Source organism: Drosophila subpulchrella, chromosome X (assembly GCF_014743375.2).
Source record: "Drosophila subpulchrella strain 33 F10 #4 breed RU33 chromosome X, RU_Dsub_v1.1 Primary Assembly, whole genome shotgun sequence".
In the NCBI taxonomy this organism is placed as follows: domain Eukaryota; kingdom Metazoa; phylum Arthropoda; class Insecta; order Diptera; family Drosophilidae; genus Drosophila; species Drosophila subpulchrella.
Genome location: NC_050613.1, coordinates 21,660,716 through 21,685,944, shown reverse-complemented (window position 1 = coordinate 21,685,944; position 25,229 = coordinate 21,660,716). Strand labels below are relative to the sequence as shown.

General features: G+C 40.7%; 2 protein-coding genes across 3 annotated transcripts in view; both read right to left on the bottom strand.

Moving 5' to 3' along the window:
• Positions 1 to 166: 166 nt before the first annotated feature.
• LOC119555911 (DNA-binding protein Ewg) lies at positions 167 to 5,330 on the bottom strand. Of its 2 annotated transcripts, none has more exons than XM_037867602.1 (6): positions 4,324 to 5,330; positions 4,031 to 4,240; positions 3,244 to 3,780; positions 2,259 to 2,384; positions 2,063 to 2,198; positions 167 to 1,991 (listed from the first exon to the last, which is right to left on the bottom strand). In XM_037867602.1, the coding sequence occupies exons 1-6, from the start codon at positions 5,011 to 5,013 to the stop codon at positions 1,276 to 1,278; spliced, it is 2,415 nt and encodes an 804-aa protein (XP_037723530.1). In that variant the 5' UTR covers positions 5,014 to 5,330; the 3' UTR covers positions 167 to 1,275. The 2 variants fall into 2 exon arrangements, 1 of the variants encoding a protein (XP_037723530.1); XR_005219945.1 differs by lacking the exon at positions 167 to 1,991 and adding an exon at positions 2,568 to 2,641 and having other exon boundaries at positions 3,409 to 3,780; positions 4,324 to 5,161.
• Positions 5,331 to 14,883: 9,553 nt separating this feature from the next.
• The window catches only part of LOC119557457 (ras-related protein Rap-2b), a 31,877-nt gene continuing 21,531 nt past the window's right edge, over positions 14,884 to 25,229 (bottom strand). Inside the window, exons 4-6 of the mRNA XM_037870222.1 lie at positions 22,771 to 22,968; positions 18,180 to 18,272; positions 14,884 to 18,116 (exon numbers count right to left, since the gene is read on the bottom strand). Coding sequence (XP_037726150.1) covers positions 17,784 to 18,116; positions 18,180 to 18,272; positions 22,771 to 22,968 — 624 coding nt within the window. The 3' untranslated portion in view covers positions 14,884 to 17,783. The remainder of the gene's footprint in view (positions 18,117 to 18,179; positions 18,273 to 22,770; positions 22,969 to 25,229) is intronic.

The following is a 25,229-nucleotide window of genomic DNA, read 5'->3' as shown; positions in this document are numbered from 1 at the left end:
GAGGGCTCCTTCAATATTCTTCAGTCTCTCTATCTGGCGAAAAAGAATAAGAAATAAAGCATGAAAATTATAAGATATAATAGCAAAACATACTTACACCAACTCAATGAAAAATCAGGTCTTGCAAATAAGATGTTGGGTTAATTAATAAATCAAAAAATAATCATAATATTCAAATTCGTTTGCTGGCTTTATTTAGCGTTTCAGCTTACATCATATACTAGCAAAAATTCAAAAGTAAAATTATAATAAAATCACAACAACAAAAGATTTATTCAATAAAATTTGTTGGCTTCTCATTCGCTCCTCTTTGCACTTCACTTAGCCTGATTAAACATAAAATTTGGTCTAAAACAATTCAAATAATTGCGATATATATGTATATATAAAAATCAAACATTTAAACACAATATAATAATGGTAATAGCAATAATGAATCGGATAAAACACAATAGCAATAATGGTAATAGTTATAGATCAACATAAAATTAATTTTGCACGCATTTCGAGGTGAATATATCGAATATCCCCTCCATATTGTTATATGTTTATAGCACATATATTTCTCCCACTAAAGCTATGTAAACTAGCTCCAATGGCAAACTCATTTCCCCGCTTTGGCGCATTTTCAATGCGAATTGACTACGTTTCGTATTTTAGGGTGGGTCGAAAAAGGTGGCATTTGAGGTGGAGCTAAAATTCACGAGGTGACAAGTACGTCTAGGCTAGAACTAGAACATCTAGGCTGGCTGATCCCTGTTTGCTTTGCTACTTACTGGCTAGAACTAACCCAATTGTACAACTTAAATTGGTTAATATTTGGTTTGTGTTGCGCTCTAAGCAAGATTTTTTGCACGATTATGTATGTACTCCACTACTTAACTACTAAACAAAGGGCTAAAACTAACAAATGTTAAATGTTTTGTAGCTCTGTTAACTAGGAACAATTTTAGTTATTGATTTTTAGTTTTGATTTAACGCTCTCGCTGTGTGTTTTTTGGTTTTCGGTTTCAATTATCAACAAATATTTTTGGTGTTCTCTTTTCGACACTAAATTCAATTCGTATAGTTAGTATCTGAGGTTTTTCCTTGGCTCTACTAAGTTATTTCTTTTTTTGGGTTTTTGGCATTCACAATGTGCGTGTCTAAGTTTAAATGGCAAGTGCATTCGTGCGTTTCCTTCTTATTCTGCTAGGTTCTCATAGATATTGTGTGTTTTGTGCAAAGCCGCATTTGACTAGATTCGAGATGGGCTGGATTCTTGGATGGGGGACCCTACTCCAGGTGCTCCAGCTTGATGGCCGGCAGTTGGATCTGCACACTGGTCAAACTGGCGCTGTCCACACAGCGAATGGAGGAGGAGTTGCCGGAGGAGCAGCTGCTGTCGCTGGCCTTCAAATGGGTTCTACTCTTTGAGGAGGCATTCGGTTTCCTACGCTTCTGAACCATCACCACCCCGCCTCCTCCGGCGGCAGCTACTCCTGCTCCACCTTCACCTCCTCCTCCTCCACTAGCCCCGCCCCTCCTGGTGGTCCTCGTGCTGGCCACCTGCGGAATACTGGGCGCGGCCAGAACTATGGGCATGGGCATGGGCATCTTTATGCTATTATTGTTATTCGCCAGGGTGCTATTATTGTTGTTGAGCTGCCCGAAACTGCTGGAGCTGGTGGTGCTGCTACTGGTGGTGGCCGTGGCCAGGTAGTAACGCCCCCCGGGAGCTACCTGCTGGCCCACCAGCGCACCACTGCGGCGACCCAGGACCGCTGATCCCGTCGAGATCAGCGAGTAGCACTGAACGCCACCATTTCCCGCCAACGAGGATGAGGAGCTGGCGGCAGTGGTGGTGGTGCGATTGGCACTTGTATCTACCTGCATGGGCGCAAGGCACACCGTTCCATCGCTGTTCGTCTGGATCTGCTGCATGTTGGCCATCACGGATTGGTACATGGAGACGGGCACCGAGATCACGTTGCTCACCGAAACGGGATAGCCTATTGGGGGGAAAGAAGGGGGAATTAATTATCAATTATTAGATAAATTTATCTTCTGAGTTAATACATACCTTGACCATCCTCGGTGGTGATATATATTTGGCCATCCTGCGTTTCGGTGAGATCCACGGTCATGTTCTCATGTCCATTGACATCGGTGAGACTCTGAACCGTCTGAATGGTGGCACCGCCTTCGCCTTGATGGAGCTGTATCAAATAATGATCTAATTAGATATCGTACATATATGGATCACTAAATGGACTCACCGTGGCAACACCTTGGACCTGGGCAGTGGTTCCATCCGGCAGTGTGATGATCGGGTTATTGGGATCCACCTGGATCAGCGACACGGTGCCATCGGCATTCTGTGAGAGCACCGTTTGCGTGGTGTACTGTATACAAAAAATTAGTCCAATTAGTTTCGGAATATCATAGGTATGAACAACAATAAGCATTGTAATAAAACTACATAACACTACAAAAATGCATAAATAGCAAGCAATAATTATTAGGCATAAATTAATGGTAAAAATGTAATTGTTGTTTGTTTTTAGAGTGACTAAAGTCGTATTTACATGTGGGTGCAATTGTTCGATTTGAAGTGGATGCAAATAATGATGGAAATAACCAATAACTCGATAACAACCAGCTGCAACAGAAGTTCAAACAAACAAAACAAAAAAATCAGGTTAAATGGAATAAATCAAGAGGATCATTGAGGCAACAACATCAAGGATTAACAATATATATCAGCAAAAACAGAAGATTGAGCCAAAACAATATTCAGTGAACGGAAAAAGTGGGGCATAAGGGTCCGGACTTGTAAGCTATGCACAGAGGTTCCGTAAACATAACATTTTACGCTTTATTTGCTAATTTTAAGAACAAAACGTTCTTAAAAATATCTGTATGTGAACTTGAAGTAGCATGAACTTCTTGAACAAATTTAAGAAAGTTAGTCTTTCAAACTATTTGTATTCCCTTATTATCTGTCCTCAAGTCATTGTTAACAATCTATATCCTAAAGAATTATTTAGTGTAACTAGAACTCAAGTACCCATATTCAAGAATAGAATTGATGAATTAGGAATATTTTAAATAGGCAAAAGTCCTTGAAATTTCACAAAATGAATATCCCCATTCGACCTGGACACCCAGAGTGCATAGTCTGACAAGTCCCGATCCCCATCCCGGCTCGATTAGTGGGCACAACGTCAATTCATAGGGCAATTCATCCGGATTAGTACGAACATCAACGTCGCTGAGCGTAATGGGCTCGATGCAGACTTGGGCATTGGCGATCTGCTGGGCAGTGACCGTCTGGTTGCCGCTCGACTGGGAGTGCGAGTGGGCCTGGGCCTGCGAGTGGGCGTGCGAGTGGGAGTGGGCCTGTGCCTGGGCCTGGGCCGCACTTACGGCGGCGGCTGTTGTCGGCACCGCGGTGGCCGTCGCCGTTCCACTGGCCGTGGTCAGCTGAATCGTTTGCGGTTGCCCGCCGGCCACCGGCTGGATGTGCACTGTGCTGGGCAAGTGCTGCTGGTGGTGCTGCTGCTGGTGGTTCTGCTGGTGGTGCTGCTGCTGCTGCTGCTGCTGCTGTTGCTGCTGCTGCTGAGCCGGCGCCTGGCAGATCTCGATCTTCGTGGAGGCGGGCAGCGTGGCCGTCGTGGTCACATGCTGGTTATTGGTGCTCTGGATGATCGTCGGAGCCGGCGTGTTGCTCTGGGCCGTGTGTGTGGTGATCACCGTGCCCGCACTGTTGATCTTCACCACGTTCACCTGCTGCGGTTGCTGTGATGAGGATTCGATGCGGATTGGTTGATGGATTAGTAATGTGATATATGCGTTGCCAAGTGCCGGGTGCGGATTAGTAATGGGTATGAATTATCCCAGAAAAATGCCAAGCAATGTAAGGTCGTTGGAATACGACCATAGGAGATTATTAACCCAATCAATTAGTTTGTTTTTCTCCCTAGGAGTACCCTTTTTATCCCGAAAAAAACCCAACCGAAACCTCAAACAGACCCTTTGGCATACTCACATTGCTGTTGCCCGTCGGCGGCGTCATGGTCGTAACCGTGTGGATGGTGGGAGGATTCGATAGCTCCATGTCCTCGTCCTCGTCGCCCGATTGCGAAATCAAAGCGTTGACCTTGTCCTCGTCGTCGGCAAAGGTGGGCAGCAGGTCCTCCCTTCCATGGTACTTGTAGCAGTTGATCACGATCTTGCGCAGCGCATGCGTCCAGCTGATCTGAAGTGGGAGAACGACATGGACATGGTTAGTACGATCCAATAGAGATCGGGGGCGGCTGTTGGAACACCCACCCCACCCACCTTCTGCTTGTCGTCCTCGGAGCGGGCATCCATCCTCACATTGGCCCAGGGCAGCTCCTTTGGCCACCAGGGCGGTCTGGTGGACTCCCTGCCCCAGCCGGGCTTCCCTCGTCCCGTGGAGTACTTGAGCATCAGCGGGATGAAGGCTCTCAGTTGGGCCTGGGTCATCTTCTCCACGGGCGTGGGTATCCCATCGATGACCAGGCCGGGCAGTTCGAAAAGCGATGGATCATCCTGGGGCGGTGGTGGCGCCTGCTGGGCCAGTGCATTGTCCAGTTCGTCCATCACAATGTTCTTTAGGTTCCGCAGCACATCCTCCAGCGGTTTGGCTCCGAAAACCTTGTAGCTAGTGTTGGGTTTACCCGGTGTGGCCACCAAAACGACCGCCTGTTTGCCCACCCTGCCGGTGAACTCATAGATGATCCCTCTCAGTTTGCGTAGCAATCGATTCTGTTGCCTTTTTCTAACCGACGGATTCGTTTCGAAGCAATGGGGCCGCTTGCGTTTCTTGGAACTCGCAATGGCCGCCGCTGCTGCCACGCCCACTGGTCCGGCGGCCGCCAGCTGGTGGGCCACATCATCGTTGACGGGCATGGAGCCCAGATCTCCCTCGTACAGGCTGCCATCGCTGCTGATCAGATCCTCGTCGTCGTCCTCGGAGCCCAGGCTCTGGATATCCTCGTCCAGCATTTCGATTTTGTAGGTGGTTCCGTTGCTCTGGGAACTGTTGCCAGCACTTTGCAACTGGCCGCCACCGCCTCCTCCGCCGGTCGTTGTGATGGTGGTCACATTGAGACCGCTTCCCGAACTGCTGTTTCCCACCGGAGTTCCTCCGCCACCGTTGCCCCCATTCGAGGAATTGCTCCCCGAGGAGGTGGTGGTCACCACCACATTGCCAGTCGTACTCCGGCTGCCCGCCGGCGCCACAACCAACCGATAGCTTGTGGTGGCCAGTTTGGCGGTGGGATTCCTCCCTGCACCCGACTCCCTGCTGCTGATCCTCTCCTCGCCTCAGACCCTCTTCACTGGACTTCCGAAGGTCTTATTCGCATGCGCAGTGTGATAAGAGCTGTTTGGAGAAACGAAGACAGAGGGGAAAGTCAGAAAACAATTCTCAGGTCTCTGATAAGAAACTACATTATTAAACGAGGCACAGGGCGAGAACAACCAGGGGAATCCTAGAGACCCATCGTTACCCAGCAGGTCTTTAGGAAAAATATTTTCTATTCATAAACTTCCATTACAAATTTGTAGAAACTAGATCCAAGTAAATCTTAACATTTTAGATTTAGTTTTTGTATAGCCCTGGAAGCTGTAACATCTGGAGTTCTACAAAATGGTACAATGTCATGGCACACGTCGTGAGTTCTCATAAACCTACAGTATTAGAATATTTATAAAGCTTTGCACCCCAAGCTGAAACGAGTTTTGTAAAGGGGTTGATTATGCCAACCAGTCAACAATGTATAAGTTTGAAAATATACCCCTATATCACAGGGAGTACAGGGTATACCAGCCTTCAACAGAACTTGGATCGCTTTTTTCTGCTGATAAGCGACAAGTGAATCAGGTCAAAAGCGCGCATGCGCAACACCACAAACGACAATAATAGAACAACAAAAGCGAACAATTCAGAGTTTTATAACGCAACCCCGGCAACAATATGTACCCATATACCATATATACCAAGGTACATATGCACAACTGTTTGTAATTCGAGCGATCCACAGTCGCAGATTAGCGCCGTCGACGTTTAAGTCGCTTTTTTATTCGTAGGGCCCCAATGGATCGGATCGGATCGTATCGGTTGGGTTCGGGAGCCGATAAACGGCGAGAACTTGGGTACATACGTGTACTATATGTAAATAAATATGGGGGTAAGGTGAGCAAAAGGCATGCATGTGGCACAGGTAGCTCGGAAAACTGAAGAAGACTGACCCTGACACAAACCGAAAGATACAGGATTGGACTCACATTACTTCTTTGTATCTCTTTCTTTATTGTTCTTCTGCTATCTGGTTCTGTTTAAGACACTATCTTCTTTCGCCAGGTTACCCCAATCTTTCTGGCACACTCTTCGTACTCATTTTTATTATTATTTATATTATTATTGCAAAGGAAAATGTCAAATGCCACTAGAAATGTTATATTTCTAATTGTTTTAAAATAAAACTATAGGTACTTCATTGTTTATTACCTAAAACATTTTTATAATGTGTGTGTACTATCTCAACTCATCTATAACTATTAGCTTTTGACCATATTGTTTGTTCACATTTGAAAAATATTAGACAAACACCAGTCTCGCGCTCTCATTGCTTTATTCTCCCCGTTTCTGAGCATGTGCATTCTCCGTTCTCCATTCTCCAGTGCGCAGAATCCCCAAGCTTCTTCTGCTCCCGCACAGATTTGCAATCTGGCCTCTCTTTCTACCCAAGTATAGCCCTCTCTTTCGCTTTCTTGGGGGCCGTTGCACGTGCGCACTGATATAGAGTTCAAATTCTGGGGTACTTGCTTTTCGACCGACTAAGCAATTATTTCAAGTAAAATTAAGGTTTATCAATTGTTTTTTATGGTTTCTGCTTGCCTCGGGGATTTTTAAGTGACGTGCGGTGGTGGGCAATCCAACTGGGGATTCGTTATATTTTCTTATTATTTTTATTTTTCGTATACTTTTTGGCTTCTACTCGTCTATTTTCGGTTACTTTTTAATTTGAATTTTTTTTTTTTTTTTTGGTAGCAAGTTTAGAACTTTTGGCACACACTCTTTGTAGCACAGAAAATAAAATAAGTAATATTTGGAACGAGATTAGGGCTCCCGAACGAACCACTCAGCACCGCTTTTAGTGGCTCTCTGTGCTCAAGTTCTATTTGCGTTTGCTCAGAAACTCGGAAACCCACGACGGCAACGCGGCGGCAGAAAGAGAGGGCGCTAGCTGGGCGAAAGAGAGGGCAGTAGCGCGGGGAGAAAGAGAGGGCACGAGAAACCACCCCATGGAGTGATTGCGACAAAGCAGCGACGTCGACGCAGTGAAAAATCAATACTGCGCCCATGCGTCGACATCGCCGCCTGAGATGGCTATATATATAAGGTCTGGCCGTCTTCCTCTGTCTATATAGCTACGATAGGAAAGCTATATGGAAATTATGCCCCGTAAGCTACAATAGCAAAGGTGAAATGTGCAACATAGCAAGCCCGAAATCCATTGCCACATACGGCAGATATTATAATACAATATGGTACCCCTTTGAACTCCCCCACTTTGGGCCAGAAGAGCACGGCTATATGGGTTAACAACACCCCCGTCGGGAAATCGAGAGCAGAGATTCGGGCACTGGAAAAAGCCACCCCTAAGAGCCCGGAACTTTCACCACCAGCACCAAATACACACGCAAACTCGCCGAGCTCGAATTTTAACCCATGATAACACTGCCTTATCCTGTTTTTCGTTTTTTTTTTCGCTTTGAGTTCGTTTTTAAACCACCACGCATGCACTGCTCGCACCACCCAACCACCCTCTACATTTGGAAGGTAAAACACCACCAATCCCATCCCCATTTAGGGGTTGTAAGCCCGTTTCACTTGCGCGTGCCAAACATCCGGCGACAGACAGTGAAGGCCCCGAAAAAGTGAACCCACTTCGGCAACTGGAACTGGGTTGATATCAAAAATCAGGCAAACTGTTGGTGGGATGAACGAGGATGGGCCAAGAGCAACCTGATTTCGTTCAACCCTTAGAACACCTAACTGGATGCTGACCAAACTGGCTCTTCATTCGGGGCAGGGGGATCATTCAACTTTCGCCTTGAAAGACCCATAGATGCGAAACAAGAATGTTTCACTTTTTCAATAAAGAAAATGGGTTCAGAATTAAGTTATGATCTAAGGAAATATTTCGAATTGTATTAAAGTTCTTTAAAAAAAATTTAAATTCTAAAATTGAGGAGTTTTTATTTAAAGAAAAATGAATTTGGGAAAAAAATTTGACAATCTTAAGCAAGAGCAAAAATTCGTTTTAAATTATTGAACAGCATGGGTGACATATAGTGGTCTATTATCTACCACCGAAGCTTACCTATTTCCTTGACCTTAAGTGTATTGTGGCCCGAGTCTATTTTTTTTTTGTTTTTGCGAGGTTGCGTGCGCAGCGCTTTTCCCTTTCTTGTGTTTCGCTGGAAAAACTGCGCCGAGTGCCCCGAGATGCATGCTATAAGCCCCAAGTTGTAAGCCGATGTCAAGGCAACTGAGCACCCACTTAGTCAGTTACTAGGCACTCCTAGTCAAGCATTTTGTATCAGCTTAAATATTTAGGTACCCGTTTTATTTTATACCTTCTCAAAAAATAAGAAAAATAATTAATTTACTAGATAAGAACCTACTTTACAGGGTTGCACTGAGCGCTTGCGCACAGGATCTGTTAAATAAACTCTCTAGTTAACTTTTAATATGAATTTAAGTATTGTTAAAATGTTTAAGTTTTCAATGTGGCATTGACACACATTGCATTTGCATTTTTTGTGAGAATTATTTAGCCCCTATTCCTTTTTAAACCTCTAATGCATTTGCTTTATTAGCTCCGATCTATTTTTATTACTTTTTTGTTGAATAGAGAACTTTTGAAAATACTTGGAGCACCTCTGGATTTTGTTTGTGTGTGCCCACAACAACTCCCACTACAACAAACTCCCACTGCGTCAGCGCACACACGCTCACACAGGCGCATTGATCACCCACACTTGCACAGGCAGTTTGGGCTGGAAAATCAAATGCGAAATCAGTGCAGCTGGCACAGTGGGCCATTAATTATAGTGTTATCAGTCGCTCGTCTCTCAAGAACATTCAAAATTAATTGAGTACAATTATCGTGCACTAGCAAGTTTTTCTGATAAAGAAATTTTAGGAAATTTCAATTATACTACCCTTGGGAACAGTAAATGTAAGCTAATATTTTTCATCTTAAACTATTACGAAACTAAAATTTGATAATTACCACATGTTCAAAATTTCAGTTTTGATTATAATTTTTATAAATTTGTTAAAGAGGTTCTCCAAAGAATCGTTTTCGTATGTTTAGAATCGACCCCACCGTGCGCTTCTTCCCTATATTCTTCTCTCTCGCTCGCTCTCTCGCAAATATATAATCAATAGCCATTTACTCGTTCTCTCTCTCTCTTCTGCCCCTCTCTCTCTTTCGCTCTATTTGTACTTGACGCACAGTCTACAAAAACAATGATAACAGCGCAAAGACGAAAGAAAGGCGAGAAAAAATAAGTTACGCATGCGGCGGTTCGTTTTTCGCGGCAGCGGCGACGGCGCACCAACCACCCCAACCACCCAACTCCCACCACTCACAGCCACCCACCCACAAACACACACATGAGAACTATGTATGTATAGGCGACGGGCAAGAATTTACAGTGGCGGCACAAAAAGTAGCGCTGTAGAGTTTATTGAAATAAGATTATTGTTTTGTCCTTTTTATATTGCCACACATAATTATTTCAGCCAAATTAATAATATTAAAGGTATTGCTATTATTTCAGCCGCAGCTGTATATACCAATACAGCCACGTTGCCTCTTCCAATGGGAACTGTACTTTTTAAGCCACCCCCAAATAAACCCCACATCACAGTGGCGTCCTCGATTATTGGGAGTGAAAAATCTCAACGAAGGCTGCTGTGAGCCAGCCATCTCGCTCTGTTTTTTCCCTTTATGTAGTGTGTGTGTATCTGACAGTTTCCCATTTGCAGGGGGTGGTTTGGGTGCTTTTTGCAACCCCTAAGGCCACAGAATCAAAAGCACACACATACAGATGGATGCGTAAGATTCAAATTGGAATTGATAAGTGTTACGCATACGCCATGTATTACAGATGCAAGTGCACAGCCCCCCCTCACCGCCCATGTTTTTGGCTTTTCCCCCCCCCCTTACATTTTCACTTTTCTCAGCTGCGGCGCATGTTTTAATTACGGACACTCGCAGTTGGATTTTCTTTCAAGGCGCCGCTGTAACGGTAAAAAGCACCCACACACACACAAGATTACCTAATACATACATACAAAAGGCTGACAAGAACCGTTAGTTTGGCTCTCGGAAACTTTTGCGCACTCACTTATACCACTTAAAGAAAACCCTATGTAATACATATATGAACATATACATGCGTATATAAACCGTATGCACTGTCGCAGTGGAAAATCGAATAAATTTCCAACCTCTCTCCCCCCCAACACCATCACACACACACACACATACGCACCTGCGTGCTGTTGCTGTTGTTTTTGTTATTGTTTTTCCAGCTCCTTTGTGATAACACACTAACACACAGATACGAACGCACACACACACACAGACACACTCACACAGAGAAAAAAAAGGCGCACGCACACGAACGCGCCGCCGCTTTTGTGTATTGGTGTGTTTGCCCCTGCGCCGAAAATTTTGTGTGGCGTTTATTTATTATCACACTGCACATGCGAATATTCCGTGCATTTTACATTTGCGCACTGCCGTTTCGTCGTCGCCGCTCCGAAATTGCCCGCTCGCGAGATGCCGCCGCCTTGCCGTTACGCTAGCGTACCGTTAGCTTACTTTTCCGCCGCCTGTCGCAGCGCTTTTCCCCGATTTTCCACGCAATTTTCGCGTTTTAATTTACCCGAGGAATGGTATTTTGTACATGACAAACCATCGATATCCCCAACGCGTGACATATCGAGTCGTCGATAGCACATATGCGATACCTATCGCCTTATCGCCAAGCGGTCACACTGAACGTGAGGGCAAAAACGACAAGTTGGTCTTACTAATTGCGCCATTTTATAGTTATCTGAAATAATTTCATTAAATAATTTGGCAACTGAAACAAATAAAATTAAATGAAGAACGAAATGTTAAAAACAATATTATTGTTCCAAAATTATTACAAGAAATTTCAACAAGCATCTCAACGAAATTCCATTGCAATTGACGGAGTTTTGGTTTTATTTTAAATGTTGCATAAATATGCCTACTATTTTAATTATTATTTTAATTAAACAATAAAAATCACAAGGCACATATACAATTAAGAATTGGCGCAACTATCGGTAGAGGACAGCGATGCATTGTGCGCGCCACAAATTCAAATTTAAATTTTGTTCAGCTTAGATTACAAAATTTATAAGATGTATTGTAGGAGCAAAACATTTTAAATAAATTAATAAATTTAAACATTTGTTAAGTTAAGAACTGATTTACCGGGTAGAAGTAATTGAAGAAGAAAATAAAATAATAAAAAAAATAAAATAAAATCCATGAGACGGAATAAGTAAAATTCACCAAACTACTTGTAAGAAATATGTATATTTCTATATGTCCCACAATATCATTTTATTTTTTAACAAAATCCTTGAATCCTTTAAATTGCGAAAAAAAATAATGTAAGAGGAATATTTTAGTTTCAAAAGCATGCTGGAATTAGAATCGCACTTTTAATATAATTTTATTAAACAGCAAAACCTGACTCATCAGTTACTGTTCTGTACTTATGCACATTAAAATAATGATTTAAATCACTTTGGGGATGAACAAAAAAAAGCACCAAAGGATCAAAGCTATCCTTTTTAACTCGAGTTTGTATATCCTGCCAGTTGAGCCGCAATCACACGTAAGCCCTTCACAAGGCAGCTAGCAATATTTAAACAGAAGTAAGCTAGGCAGGCCAAATGAAAAACTGACATATAATTAACTTCGCCATCGAGACCGCGGGAAACTCTCAGTTTTTAACTCACAAAAAAAAAAAAGGATTAGGATAAGGATATGAGATCCTAGAGCGACCGTTTAACTGCGACGACCGGAGGCGACTAACGGCTGCCCAACGAGAAGGCTGGGTTTTTAAGCCCGCCAACGGCACCCACACCATAAAATACATTTTTAGGATGTATATAGCGATAAAGAGTCGGTTTTCGAACACAGATTGCCCCTATGCAAAAACCGAAAAATTCCTATTAATATAAAGAAACCACAGGCCAGGCTGGCTGCTCCATGCTTAATGCTTATCGCTAGGAATGAGGCTGGTGGCGTGCTCGTACGGGTTTCGGGCTGGGATTTATCAGGGACTCTACTTATGCACGACTTATCGGCTGCCCTTCCGGAATTCTACACTACCCAGTCTTATCGCTTCTGCAGAATCAACACTGGCAGTGATCTTGAATTCCAAATCCAATCCCGCTTGGGACCCGAATCGCAGTCGAATTGGGTCAACGTGGTACTCACCACTTCCGTTTTATGATGCGAATGGGGCACTCTTAACTGCCATCTCGGTTGGGGAAAATCAAGAATAAATCGGTTATATTATTAAGTTCTCTGAATAACTTATGCTTACATAAAATTCGATTTTCAGCCCAATATTAAATTTCTGACTCATTGTAAACATGAGTATTCATAAACTATGCCAGTTGGGTCACTTACTAATTAATGATTCAAACAATATAAAATGGTATATGGTTTATTCTTATATTTCTCAGAAAGATGCAATTACTTATATTTAAACTGGATTGCATCGTTAAAAACCATCACTTTTAGACACTAAGTATGGTTTCGATTTCTGTTTAACCATTATATCACCTGCGGTAAGCACTTACTCTATTATTGCTTGTCACTCACTCCACTTTACACCTCTATGTTCAAGGTCCTCCGATGCACACCACCCCGCCAACTGCTTACCCACCAAGGTCACGCGTTTTATGTCCTATGTGTAGTATATGTACTATATGCACCATATAGTGGATAACCAGCCTTAACTGCCCAAACGTAAGCGCAAAAGTTTGACTGGTTCTGGCTGTGGCTATAGTACTATATACCACCGATTAAGGATTATCCCATTGTTTTGTAGGGAAGCCGGCCGGTGAACAAAACTGCAGTTCAGTTTCAAAACAAAACTCGGTTGTCTTCGGTTGTTTATTTTTTGTTTCGGGGAGCCAGTGCTCTTGGGTAATCGGTGTTTGGGTTACAGTTCCTCGGTTCTCGGTTCTAGGTTCTCGGTTCTAGGTCCTCGTGGCGTGTTGCAAGTTGCTGGAATGCCCGTGTGCCACTGGCAGCCAACTGTCGGCGACGTTTGCCGCCAATCGACCCGCCAGCCAGTCATCCACATCCACAAACACACCTCCACATCCACATCCACATCCATAGAACCCACTGACCCACCACCACCCACTGACCCACCGCAAGGAGAAAAAGCCCGGGCCAAAAGGAAAACACTACAACTGTAGTACTGGACTGGTAGTACTGGTTGTACGGTAGTACTACGGCCCACACGGACACACACTCCTGTGTTATGGTGCACACTGTACCCAGTTCACATGGCGAATACGCAACGTGGACCCGAATGCGCCTGCGTCTGTTTTGATATGAAAAGACATTGTCCTCATCGCTTTTTTTCAGCTCCAGCGGATTGATGTCCTACGCCGAAGGATTGGGGCCTATCTTTTCCTAGGAAAATGTAACAGATTATTGCCAAAAAGAATAAAGTCTGACACAACAAGGTCTCATCTGAAAATATAAATTAATGGGTTCCAAATAAACCTGTTAGATCATAAAGGATCTTTAAGTTTTAAAATAAACTTCAAGCCGAAGTATTCCAAAATCCAAACTCAAAATGCCTTACTCATTTTGTTTTTTACTTCCAGCACTTGAAGTTTCAACGATTAAACCCGAATTTTGTGGAAGTTTGTCATAAATTGCGTATCAGTACGCCTGAATCACACATATTACGAATTTCGTGGTCTTGTGGAATTCATTTACTAACTCAGCTCATTTTATATAATATGCTATGTTCCTTAGCTGTGCATTTCGGGTACCTATGAATCATCCCTATTTCAATTTTGTTATGTTTCTAACATTTTTGTGGAATTTGCCTTTTCTAACGAAAATGTTTTAGGATTTATTTGTTTATTACTTTATAAAAAATACAAAATTATAGTGCTTACCTTACTTTAATTTTTATCCTTGGAATTTTGGTTATATATATCATTGCTTTATTTTAGATACCAAAATACTCCAAATGTATAACAAATTAAATGGCAAAAGAAATTAGATATAATATAGGTGGATATAGGTATATATATATTTAAAATGTGTAGAAACAAAATAGTTTTTCCATATATTTTCAGATTTATGGATCTTCAAACTAAATGAATAAAATATGATAATAGTAGTTGACTGCTTTGCAGGGCATATACCCCATCCTTCTGGCCGAACTACACTTCTTGGGCAACCTTTATCCTTGGACCCATTTCCCTGCACATTTCACGTCTATTTGTTTGGCCTTGCATCGCACCGAATCGCCGATTACAGACACTATCGATTATCCGAGCCGATTTGCCACGCCCCCGTCGGCAGGTCCTTCGCCCCCAAAAATGCACTGTGTCTAGGCCAAGTACAGTGAGGACTCCGATTCCAAGGCCGAGGATTCAAAATGATAACGGTGGCTGCCGGAGCTTTAAGCTTTCGGATGGGATGGCAAAACTTTCGCGGGATGAAAAACACAATAGAAACTTTTAAGCACAAAAAAATTTCCTCGCCCTTGCATTTATTTCCGGTTCTTATCTCTTCGCATTTATCAATTACATTTTTAATTATTCATTATGTATATGTATGTATATAGTATATGCATATATGTATTGCCGTATGTAAATATTCATATTAATATATATGTATTTTGTAAGATATCCAGCTGCAGAGGTTGTGGCCTAGGAACCAAAGAAGTTCGCATTTAAAGGGGACTTACAGAATGTTAGCATAGTGATATATTAGTATTATAAATGGATTTGGGGAATGGGAGTGGGATATGCGATAGGGTGCAGATACAACCTTGACCGCTACTCCAGAAACAAGATGATTCGGGGCCATCCTACATAAGACTCTGTATTTATGTCTACAAAATGTAATCCCTTTTTTTTATGATTCCTCAAAAAACTTAATGAAAATTTAGCTTATAAAGAAATATAAACCTAATCTGCAATATCTTGATATCTTTACTTATCGTTCAAGAAAACTAGAAATTTAAATATTTCTCGAGAAGTATTTTAGCATTCCTTTTGCTGGGCATAAATACTGAGCCTAAGCAGTAAGTACCCACGAATTATTGGGATCGCTAACACCTTAATCAATTCTACGTGGCTTTGCTTTCTTCTTTTGTTAACTAACGCACTGTGTCCTCAAACTAAATTTGAACTTAGTTTGTAATTTCGAAAACCCTTCCGTGATTGAGTGATACATATGTACTGTAAACTCGGTGATTGGCCACAGTGCGCCGCCTAACTAAATCAATTGTAATGCGATTTATTCTACGTAATGCTCACACTCATGTCCGTATTTCTAGGTACCATAATGACAGATCTACTCACTTACTTACTCATCTTTTCTTTTTTGGGTGCTCTGCGTTTTGGCCAATTGTTTTATAAATTTATTTTAAACTCTTGCAAGCAAATCCTTCTAAAACAAACAAATCCTTAATCATTCATTTAGCTTAACAAATACAGAACCGAAGGAAAAAAATATATATCATATACCCATCAGCCAGCAAGAGTTTAAGGGACTTTGGCCTGCCAAAGATCGGAATTATATTGTATTTGAAACAACCACTGATACACACACAGATATATACGCAGATATATGTATACTTGATATTGTACGATTTGCTGGAATTAAATAATTACATAAATTCTTTAAAGTTTTCATTTCGTTTGCAACACATCAATATCCGTATAAGTTTAAGATTTGCCTTGGTATTTCCTTAAGATTTCCGTTTAGTACTCGTATTCGCATAGTAATTCGGTATATTAGTATTTTGAAGTATTTCTTGTAGCAATACATATAACTATTATAGTATAAATATAACACTCTGTTCCACTTTTTTTTGGGGGAGGGGTTTGAATCCGGGTATATACTTTATTGTACCACAAATAGATTACGTGTGATGTCCGATGTATGCAATATAATAGCTGCGTTTCACTTTGGCCCGTTTTTCGTTCTGTATCTCAAAAGTAACCCTATAACACGACTATAACTTTCCATACGATAACATCTTCATATATATATCTATCGATCTATACTCGTATTCATTACTTGCATTTGCTTTTGTCTTTGTCTTATTCTTTGGTGTTTTCATTGCGTTTTCAATCTTAACCATTTGTTTCAATCTTTTTGCCTGGCATTAACCAACACTACATGCTAACCGTAAAATGTTAACGAAAAAAAAACTTTAACTAAGTGTACACTCATTACGATTCTACAGATAGATTTTAGGTTATCCCCCTCCAATCAGTGATACTTCTTAACTATGCATTTGCTTTCGGTTTCGATTTCTTTAGCTTTCCCTTCCGCTTCTCAACACTGGCAACCCGCACATTGGCAAACGTTCCAACAATGGCGCCTAGGAGAAATCCGGTTCTATCGACCTATTGTCTACAAAAATATGTCTTAGCTGTTTTTAGGTACACGGGCCGGTCCTAAATGCTCGCTGCACGGGTAATCTATACACAGATAAGTCAATATATATAAATTATTATGTATATATTCCTGTACTGTCGGGATGGGGGAAACTGTAACTAGACACACACACACACAACAATCGAGTTAGAGTAACACCGAGACACATTTAAAAGAATGTTATTTGCCTCGGTTTAGGGACTACATAGTTTCTGTATTTTTATCTGAGTAAATAATAGAGCTGTCTAACGATTCAATATTCTCTACCGTAATACATCCATTCCATATATTATTATGCTGAGGGCTGAGTTTGAGAAACCAGAGGCTTGAGATATAGGTACTAAAGTTATTGGAGCGATAATAGCAAGATAGAGGTACATTTGAGTCCAGATTGCTCCACATTAGTGCGGGTCGATGCCAAAAGTTGGAAAATTCTAGAAAGGGAATGTTTTTCCATCGGCTTAGTCATATTACCCTGAAAACTGGAGGTCTAAAAGAAAATTGACCTATTTTCCTGGCAAAATGTAGAACAAATCTCTAGAGGTGTAAAGCGGTTTCAATAGGAATCTATAACAGTATGCAATGAAAAATAGAACATGGTCTTGAGGAAATTATCCGACAGACTTCCGTACTACAAATATATTAAATAAGAATTTGAGATACCATACCAAAATCGATTTTAAACCTCTAGTGATTTTTAAGTTCGAGTTATTTTCCATTGCTTTCTTAGAGAGAAATCAATTTTAATAAGAGAGCGCTCTTAAGAAAATCTTCCCTTATCTCCCTTTTAAGAATCGACTTTTTCTATTCACCTTAGATTTGTGGTTTTTGGTAATTGGTTTACGTAGAAGTAAGCCCCAATTTTGTTTTGCATTATTGGAGAAGTATTGAAAACCGTTTTGTAGGAGACCGTTTAGTTTAGCTTTAGTTTGTTTTTTTTTTTTTTTAAGCTGCCGTGGTGCGACTTTCGAATCCCCGGATTCCGCTGCTTTAGGAGATGGTGCACGAGTTGCGCTTGGCGCCCAAACTCCGCTCCTGGATTCGCTGGAGGTGCTGCAGCTGGGCCGGAGTGGGGGCATGGGAGCCACCGGATCCGCCGGATGAGGACGCTGCTGCAGCGGCCGCCGAGGTGGAGGCGGATGAGCCGCCCCCGGAATTGTGGTGGTGCTGCGACTGGTGGTGGTGGCTGTGGTGGTGGTGGTGGTGCAACGGGGTGCCCGGTCCATTGTTGCCGATCTGCTGCGGCAACGACTGCCGGCGACGCCGCAGGGCCGGACTCAGGTTGTAGGTGATCTTCGCCTGGGCCAGCAGCTCCTTGAACACCTGGTGATGTAATCAAAGTCACTTTAAAGTCACTAAATAGATGGGTTGGCGGGATTTACTCACCTGAGTGATGTTCTCATTGCTGGCAGCCGAGGCCTCCACAAACCCATTCTCCCAGTCCACAGTAACCACCGATTCTGTGGTGGCGTACTCAACCTTTAAAAAAGAGTGATAAATGCATCAAATATTTTAGTTAATTAAATTAAATAACAACGTGTTTAAATTCGTTTAGTACCAGAATCTGTAGTTAAACATTCGAAAGAACATCCCTTATTTAAAGATATAAAAACAAGTTTGGTAATTATTGAAAAAGATTAATAATCAAAAATCATTAGCAATTTTTTCTTCTTACAATTTGAGAGTTAGAAAAGAAATGAGCAACCAGTTTCCAGTTCAACTATCACAAATTAATTCATTTCGCATAAATATGCCCACCCACACCACCCAATCTCATACATCCCAACTAAAAATCAATTTATCCCTACACCATAAAAGTGAACATGAACTTTATTATTTCTTATCGGCAACGAAAATCCTTATAGACGTCTAAATTGCGGCGATAAATGTGAAAAAAAACGGCAACAAAAAATGGCAAAAAAGTAAAGAAGGTAAAAAAGGGCAGGGTCCTAAGACGGGTCTAGAAATTTGCTGACTTCGAACCGAACTTAACCGAACATCGGGGCTTAATTCTTCCAAATGAACAAACTCAAAGAGCGTCGGTGGGCAACTACAACAAGAAAAGGGCAAGCAGACCCCATCGAACATAGGACCCCTCCTTCCAATTGAACCTCCCCCCCCCCCATTATTCCAAGGTTTAAAGCGGTCTAACCCAAAAAAGTACAAAAAAAGGAGCCCAGTAGCACAAAGGCGACAACAAAAAGTTGATTTCGCTTCGTTGAACAAAAAAATACACACCGACTAAGGCTAAGGAGCCAAAAAATCGGAGTATGAGAATGTGCACTTTGAAAAAGGATAAGGATGTTATGATATGGTTACATAAAAGGTAAAAAATTATCATTCTGATATAATAACATTTTTTTATGATTGTAAAATGGTATCTCAAAAGAGTACTTTATGCAACATCCGCAGTATTCGAACCTGGACCATATACAATGGAAACAAATGTTTTTTAATGCTTTGTATTATTATTTCTGATTTAGAATGGAAGGAGAAGCTTAAATCTTTTTTAAATTTTTAATACACTAATACAAAATGCAACACTTAATTGAAAAACAAATTTTTTATTATAACACACTTAACAAATTGGTAGAAAAAATTAGATACGATTAATTATTTCCTATTTGGTTAATTAGAAAAAATGTCTTATTAAAATCAAGGTTTAACCTTTTTAAAAAACCTTCAATTGTTAAACTGCAATATAAAATTTAAAATGATTAAAATCTATAATGGAGGAATGTTTTTTATAAGTGTATACCTTACATTGTTATGCGACCAGCCAACAAAAATTGATATTCAGCTTTTTTCTCCCTGTGCAGGGGGAATAATTGAAGATGGGACGGAAGAATCCTGGGTGCTTCGAGGGGCTAAGCCAAGGAGCGCGACAGTCTGGCGTTTGCTGGCAATTTGCATTTTTATTATATCAGAACTCGGTTAAAGTCAATACACCCAGAGGAAGAAGGTGGAACCGGGTCCCCGAACTACTTATGCATAACTACGTATATAATGGCAAAAAACGCACCAAATAAGTGACAAATAAGGCAAACGGAAAATGTCGAAACAGGCCAGAGAAAAGATAAACAAAGGCAAATTAAAATGTATAAAGCCCCAAATGAAGTTGACCAACTGTGACTCTCAACGGAAAAAAAAGAGGGAAACAAATAAATAAGCCAAAGGGATTTTAAATTTATAACAATATAAAAAGAAAGTAAAGAAATACCCATAAAATGACAGACATCTCAAGAACTTCTTGACATTTTAAGAGTGACTCTAATTGAATTGTCTTTATGCAATAATGTGGCTTTTAGTATTAAGATTTTTTAAAAACAAATAAGAGCTCGCAAATTAAATTATATAAAATATAGATTGGTCAATTTTTAAACAGTATAATATAAATATATGCCCCTTTGATTTCCTTTGATATGATGCAACTAAAATTTGCATAAATTAGACCGGTAGACTTTCCACATTTCGGTTGAACAACTCAAATTTCCGGTTCCATTTGGGTTCCATTCTCATTTTCAAGTTTTCACAATCAAAGCGGAGTTTCCTCAGCACTTTTCCGCCGCAAACTTCCCCGTATTTGCCATATTCGTACCTTTTTCTGTGTGTTTTTGTGAGTTTCCTTTAGTTTTTATGCCCGGAATTTATTAGAATCACTTTGGTGTGTGGCCCGGGGGCCAGAAATTGGGCCAGAAACTTGTGCAGGAGCGAAATTCTCCGGCCAAATGATGCTCACTTAAGATATGCAAAGTACTTCGACTTGGGGTCGGTCGAAATTCGCATCAGCTCGGTGGCTATTATTATTTAAGGTCTCTTTTATTCGAGATTATTTCATAATCGTGGCGGCTGATTGCGCGCAAAAAGTTCGCTTCGAGGGCGAACAAACAAAGAAATTGGCGAATATAGTTGGACTTTTTATAGCCTTCAGTTATATAAGGTAATATGAATATATCGATATGGCTTTGCAATACAAAACACAATTGAACTCCTGAAGAATTGGAATTAAGTAGGAGCCTTTTCAATTGATGCATTTCTTTTAAAAAACATTATTTTGCATCATAATTGCCTACAATCCCCCAACAATTGAACAATTTATAAGAATACCAACATCCCTGGGTGGGGATTGCATTTCTAATTGGCTGTCGCTGTGTTCCCATTCAAATGAATCGCATTCTTCATTTTATTCGCCCCCCTGCCGTTGGCATTTTCTTTATTTTTCGTCTGTCAAATTCCTGCAGCTCGTTTCTTTCGGGGAAAATTTGCAATGCAGCTGACAGCGAAAGTTCTGCAACTTGCTGGGAAATGGCGAAATGAGCGGAGGGGGAAAAGGGAAAGGGAGGGGGAACCGCAGTTCTTATGATGCCCGCCGGCTTTCCACTTTCTTCTGCAAGCCCCCTGCCTTGCGAATTTCCCGGGATGCTGCGTACTTTTCACTAATTATGCAAAAGCTGCCAAGGGAAACGCGGGAAAGAAAGGGGGCACAGTAAGAAATATTATTTAAAAATTAATTTGCAAGTCCTTTGCGAACAATTATGTTGGTTAAAGTTTAATGTATTTAATTTTAACCCGACAGTTTTTAACAGTCTAAAAATAATCTCACTCAGCGCTTGTTCACTCTGTTTTAAGTACACAAGACATAAAGCTAGTAGTTCTATAAATATATTTATAATTAAAATAACATAATACAATATAATGAATGTAGAATATTTATGTTAAAAAGACGAAAATGAAATAGGTATAGGAATATTGGAGGACACAACATCTAGCTAATGTCTTAACAAAAAATGAAATCTTCATTTGAAATATTATTTTAAGGGGTTCCGGAAAAAGATCCAACTAAAATGTATGCCATTTTTAAGGTCGATTTTTTCGCAGTGCAGCCACACTTGATGGCATTTCATTTTGTGTGACTTTCGCGCGTAGTTTGCACTTTATTCCGCGAGTCTGTCTGTTCGTCTGTGTGATATTATGTTGCATCCACCCCCTCGTTCGGCCACGCCCCCTCTGCCGCCCCAACGCCCACTTTGACATTTTAAATGTAACATTTTTTCGTTGCCTTTGACATCCGAAACAGCTGGGCACTGTTTTATGTCCTTTGGCTGCTGCTTAACAGCCGCCACAAATAATGTGAATGGAGTGAATAAAGTGAGTGCTCACATTGAATATACATACTATATATATATATTATATAGTAGAACACCGTGTTCACACTGTGGCTCATCATTTTTGGATTTCACATTTCAGATTCCAGATTTTCGGGGCGTTCGCCTGCAAATATTCTGACAAATTGTTTAACTGACTTTCTTTTGGCACCCCACGCTGTCAGTTGGCCAAAGTTTTGATTAAACTGTTTGTCCTTTTCCACCCTCCTGTTTGCGCGCTTGACAAACTTTACATAATTGCTAAAACGCCTCGTGTTCCGTTGGATAAAAAGCAATTTTCGTGGGCGTGAGCTGGGGGCGTGGCAAGTGGCAAGTGGCACAATGGAGCGGTTATTGTATAAACATGCCTTCGAGCAAATTCCCCACAGAAGAGACAACAATCAAAGCGGTCACACTTTCCCCCTTTTGGATAAACGGCAATTAAAATTGATGCAAATTGGTAGAGCAGTCGAAACAAATGACCTCTGTGTGACCTGCGATTTTAGGACTTCGGTTCCTGTGCTCCTGAAGAATTCGCGGTCTTACTTATATGGGGCCACACCTCCCCTTTTGGATAGATGGCTATTAAAATTGATGCAAGTTGGTCGAGCTGTCAAAACAAATGACTTTGAACTTCAGTTTCTTTGCTCCTGAAGAATTCGCGTTCTTACTTATATGGGGCCACACCTCCCCTTTTGGATAGATGGCTATTAAAATTGATGCAAGTTGGCAGAGCTGTCAAAACAAATGACCTTGAATTTCAGTTTCTTTGCTCCTGAAGAATTCGCGTTCTTACTTCAATGTGGCTTTAAATGTTTAAGACTAGGACTTACTTCGCGCTCGGTTTCTCCGTCGGCTAAAAGGTCGATCTTGTTGCCCACAACCACAATTGGAACCGCGGTGGTGGCCTTCGTCTCGTGGATCTGGTCGCGAATGGTGCGTACCTCCTCGAAAGTTGTGGCATCGGTGACGTCGTAGACCAGGATGAAAGCATCCGCCGAGGATATGGAAAGAGCACGCATCGCCGGAAACTGTAGGAAAAAGAAAATCAAGGTGTGAATATCATTTAGATGTACATATCATACTTTATAAGTTGTAAAATGTTAGATTAAATTGAATAAGATTAGATTAGATTAGAAGAATCCCATTAATTAGGGTTGCCACAGTATTAAAGAGTGGCTGGACTGAATTAAATCCAATGGGCGTTCGGACTCAAAATATATTTTTGCATACCTTTAGACACGTTAACAAGTGGTATCAACTTTCCAGTAATTTATGTGTAACCCTTGAATGAATAAATTATAGCTCTACAGAAAACGTTTTTCTTCGAAATTGTAATTAAGATGATTTTTGAATCTACCTCAAGTGCTTAATTCAATTTAAAATGAATTAATTAAAAAAGTTCGCCAACTTGAAACAAATTTCCAAACGTATATAGCGTATATATTTTAACAAACATGACCACTTTGAATTCCACCCAATATTTTAGTGCCAGCAAAAATGATTCATTTCCAGGAAATCTGTGTGTTTATTTATCAACACCTCATTTCTACAGAGTTAAAATGCCCTGCGAAATTCGTAGAAAAACCATTTCGGTTTATTTTATATTTTGTTCAATGTCACAACAATTTAAGTTGGACAAATATTGTTGAGTAAAATTCTTTCATTGCACTTTCCGCCTGGCTAATTTGACATACTATTTGGAAATTCAATTGTTAGGTATTTCATTAACTTGTCACATTAATTTAATTATAGAAATATTTATCTAGCCGCACGGAAAATTACATTTTATTATAAAGAATATTTCTTTAATTTATGCATTAAGTTTGGCCCAAAGTTATCATTTTGACATTTGTCAAAAAGTATCTGGCAAAAAAAACTATATCAATATTTATCGTTGACTTGTCACATAAATATGAAATGAATGCCAGTTTTTCTCACACATGAATTTAAAGGCAGTTTGTTTAACAAGCAAATATTGATGAAAAATGCCTTTCCGTATATGTATGATATTCATAATTGTTTTCGCAGAGGTGTCACACAGTATAAATAAATTATCTTAATCGGTTTGTAGACTAATAAATTGAGAATTTTAATCTACTATAAAAATGAATTTTTTAAATATTAATGGCGGCATTTACGCTCAATTTTCCAACACATTTTCAATTTCTGGAATGTCTGCAGTGTAAAAATGAATTCCAAAAATGGTGCCAAAAATGCGGCGCGGTAAGAAAAATGAGTTAAAGTGTTGAACAAGGCATGTAAATTACAGCAACGGCAATCATCAACGACAATTGTTTCCTCATTTATAATTTGCATATTATTACTGTCACACACACACACAGATACACACACGTTACACTCACACACCCACACAAGCACACATTTGAATAATCAGGGATAATAATGTAAATTTTGAGTCCTATGCCCGTTAAACATTTTCACACTTTTCACAATTTCCCCTCAAGTGGAAGGAAAATGCGAATGGAAAAAATTGAATCTCTGTGTTGTGAGCGAGTGTGCATAATATTCTAATATTCTCGCCATCGAGCTGAATATTTTTCCAAAAGAAATTGCTGCAAAATTAGCGAAATATTCACACGAAAGTGCTTACGCATCGTGGCGCCTTAAATTGGATCATTTTCCCGGTTTTTCAGCTCTGCCAAAGCGCTTTTTTGTGATACTAAATAGTTTTTTTTTTTTTTGTTTTTGGCCTCTAGTCATGTCGCAATATTTTAATAAATTCGCAAAAGCGAAGCGAATGGTGAATATTTGCAGTAACAAATTTATTTTGCTTTATGGCGGACTTTGATTGCATTCGTGCACTGCTAAAATAGTGTAGTCATTTAAGATGTATAATAAAATGTATTAAAGTACCGGACATTTACAAAACATTCTGCGTAAGATGCAGCTATTAAAATTCCCCACTTCCCACTTACATTCCATTGTTTTAACAACGTTTCAAATTACTGGTTTAAAAGTATGAAAATCACGTTGCCATTAATGCAGACAAAAGCCCACCGCAGCTTGCAATCCCAAATTCCTTAATTAATATTTACACAAAAGTGTGCCCCTGTTTGTCTCTGGTTTAATTAAAGGTCCTTGATGGCCCCACCACTCTGACCCTGACCTCTGGCATGTGGCCCCCCCCCCCCCCCCTCTGCACACCCCTGCAACCCTTTCCACCCTGACCTCTGACCCCCCTGTCATTGCATGTTCACAATTGTGGCAGGATGCCCAACCCAGAACTGAGTTCGCATGTGTACAATTTGTGAATTGTGTTTTGAATCTT

Excerpts from the sequence above, each read along its gene's own strand:
- LOC119555911 (XM_037867602.1), bottom strand. The coding sequence starts at position 5,013 with ATGCTGGACGAGGATATCCAGAGCCTGGGCTCCGAGGACGACGACGAG. Across the intron at positions 2,385-3,243 it reads TTACGCTCAGCGACGTTGAT|TACACCACGCAAACGGTGCT; the intron begins GTTCGTACTAAT and ends TTTTGTATACAG. Across the intron at positions 2,199-2,258 it reads AGGTCCAAGGTGTTGCCACG|CTCCATCAAGGCGAAGGCGG; the intron begins GTGAGTCCATTT and ends TATTTGATACAG.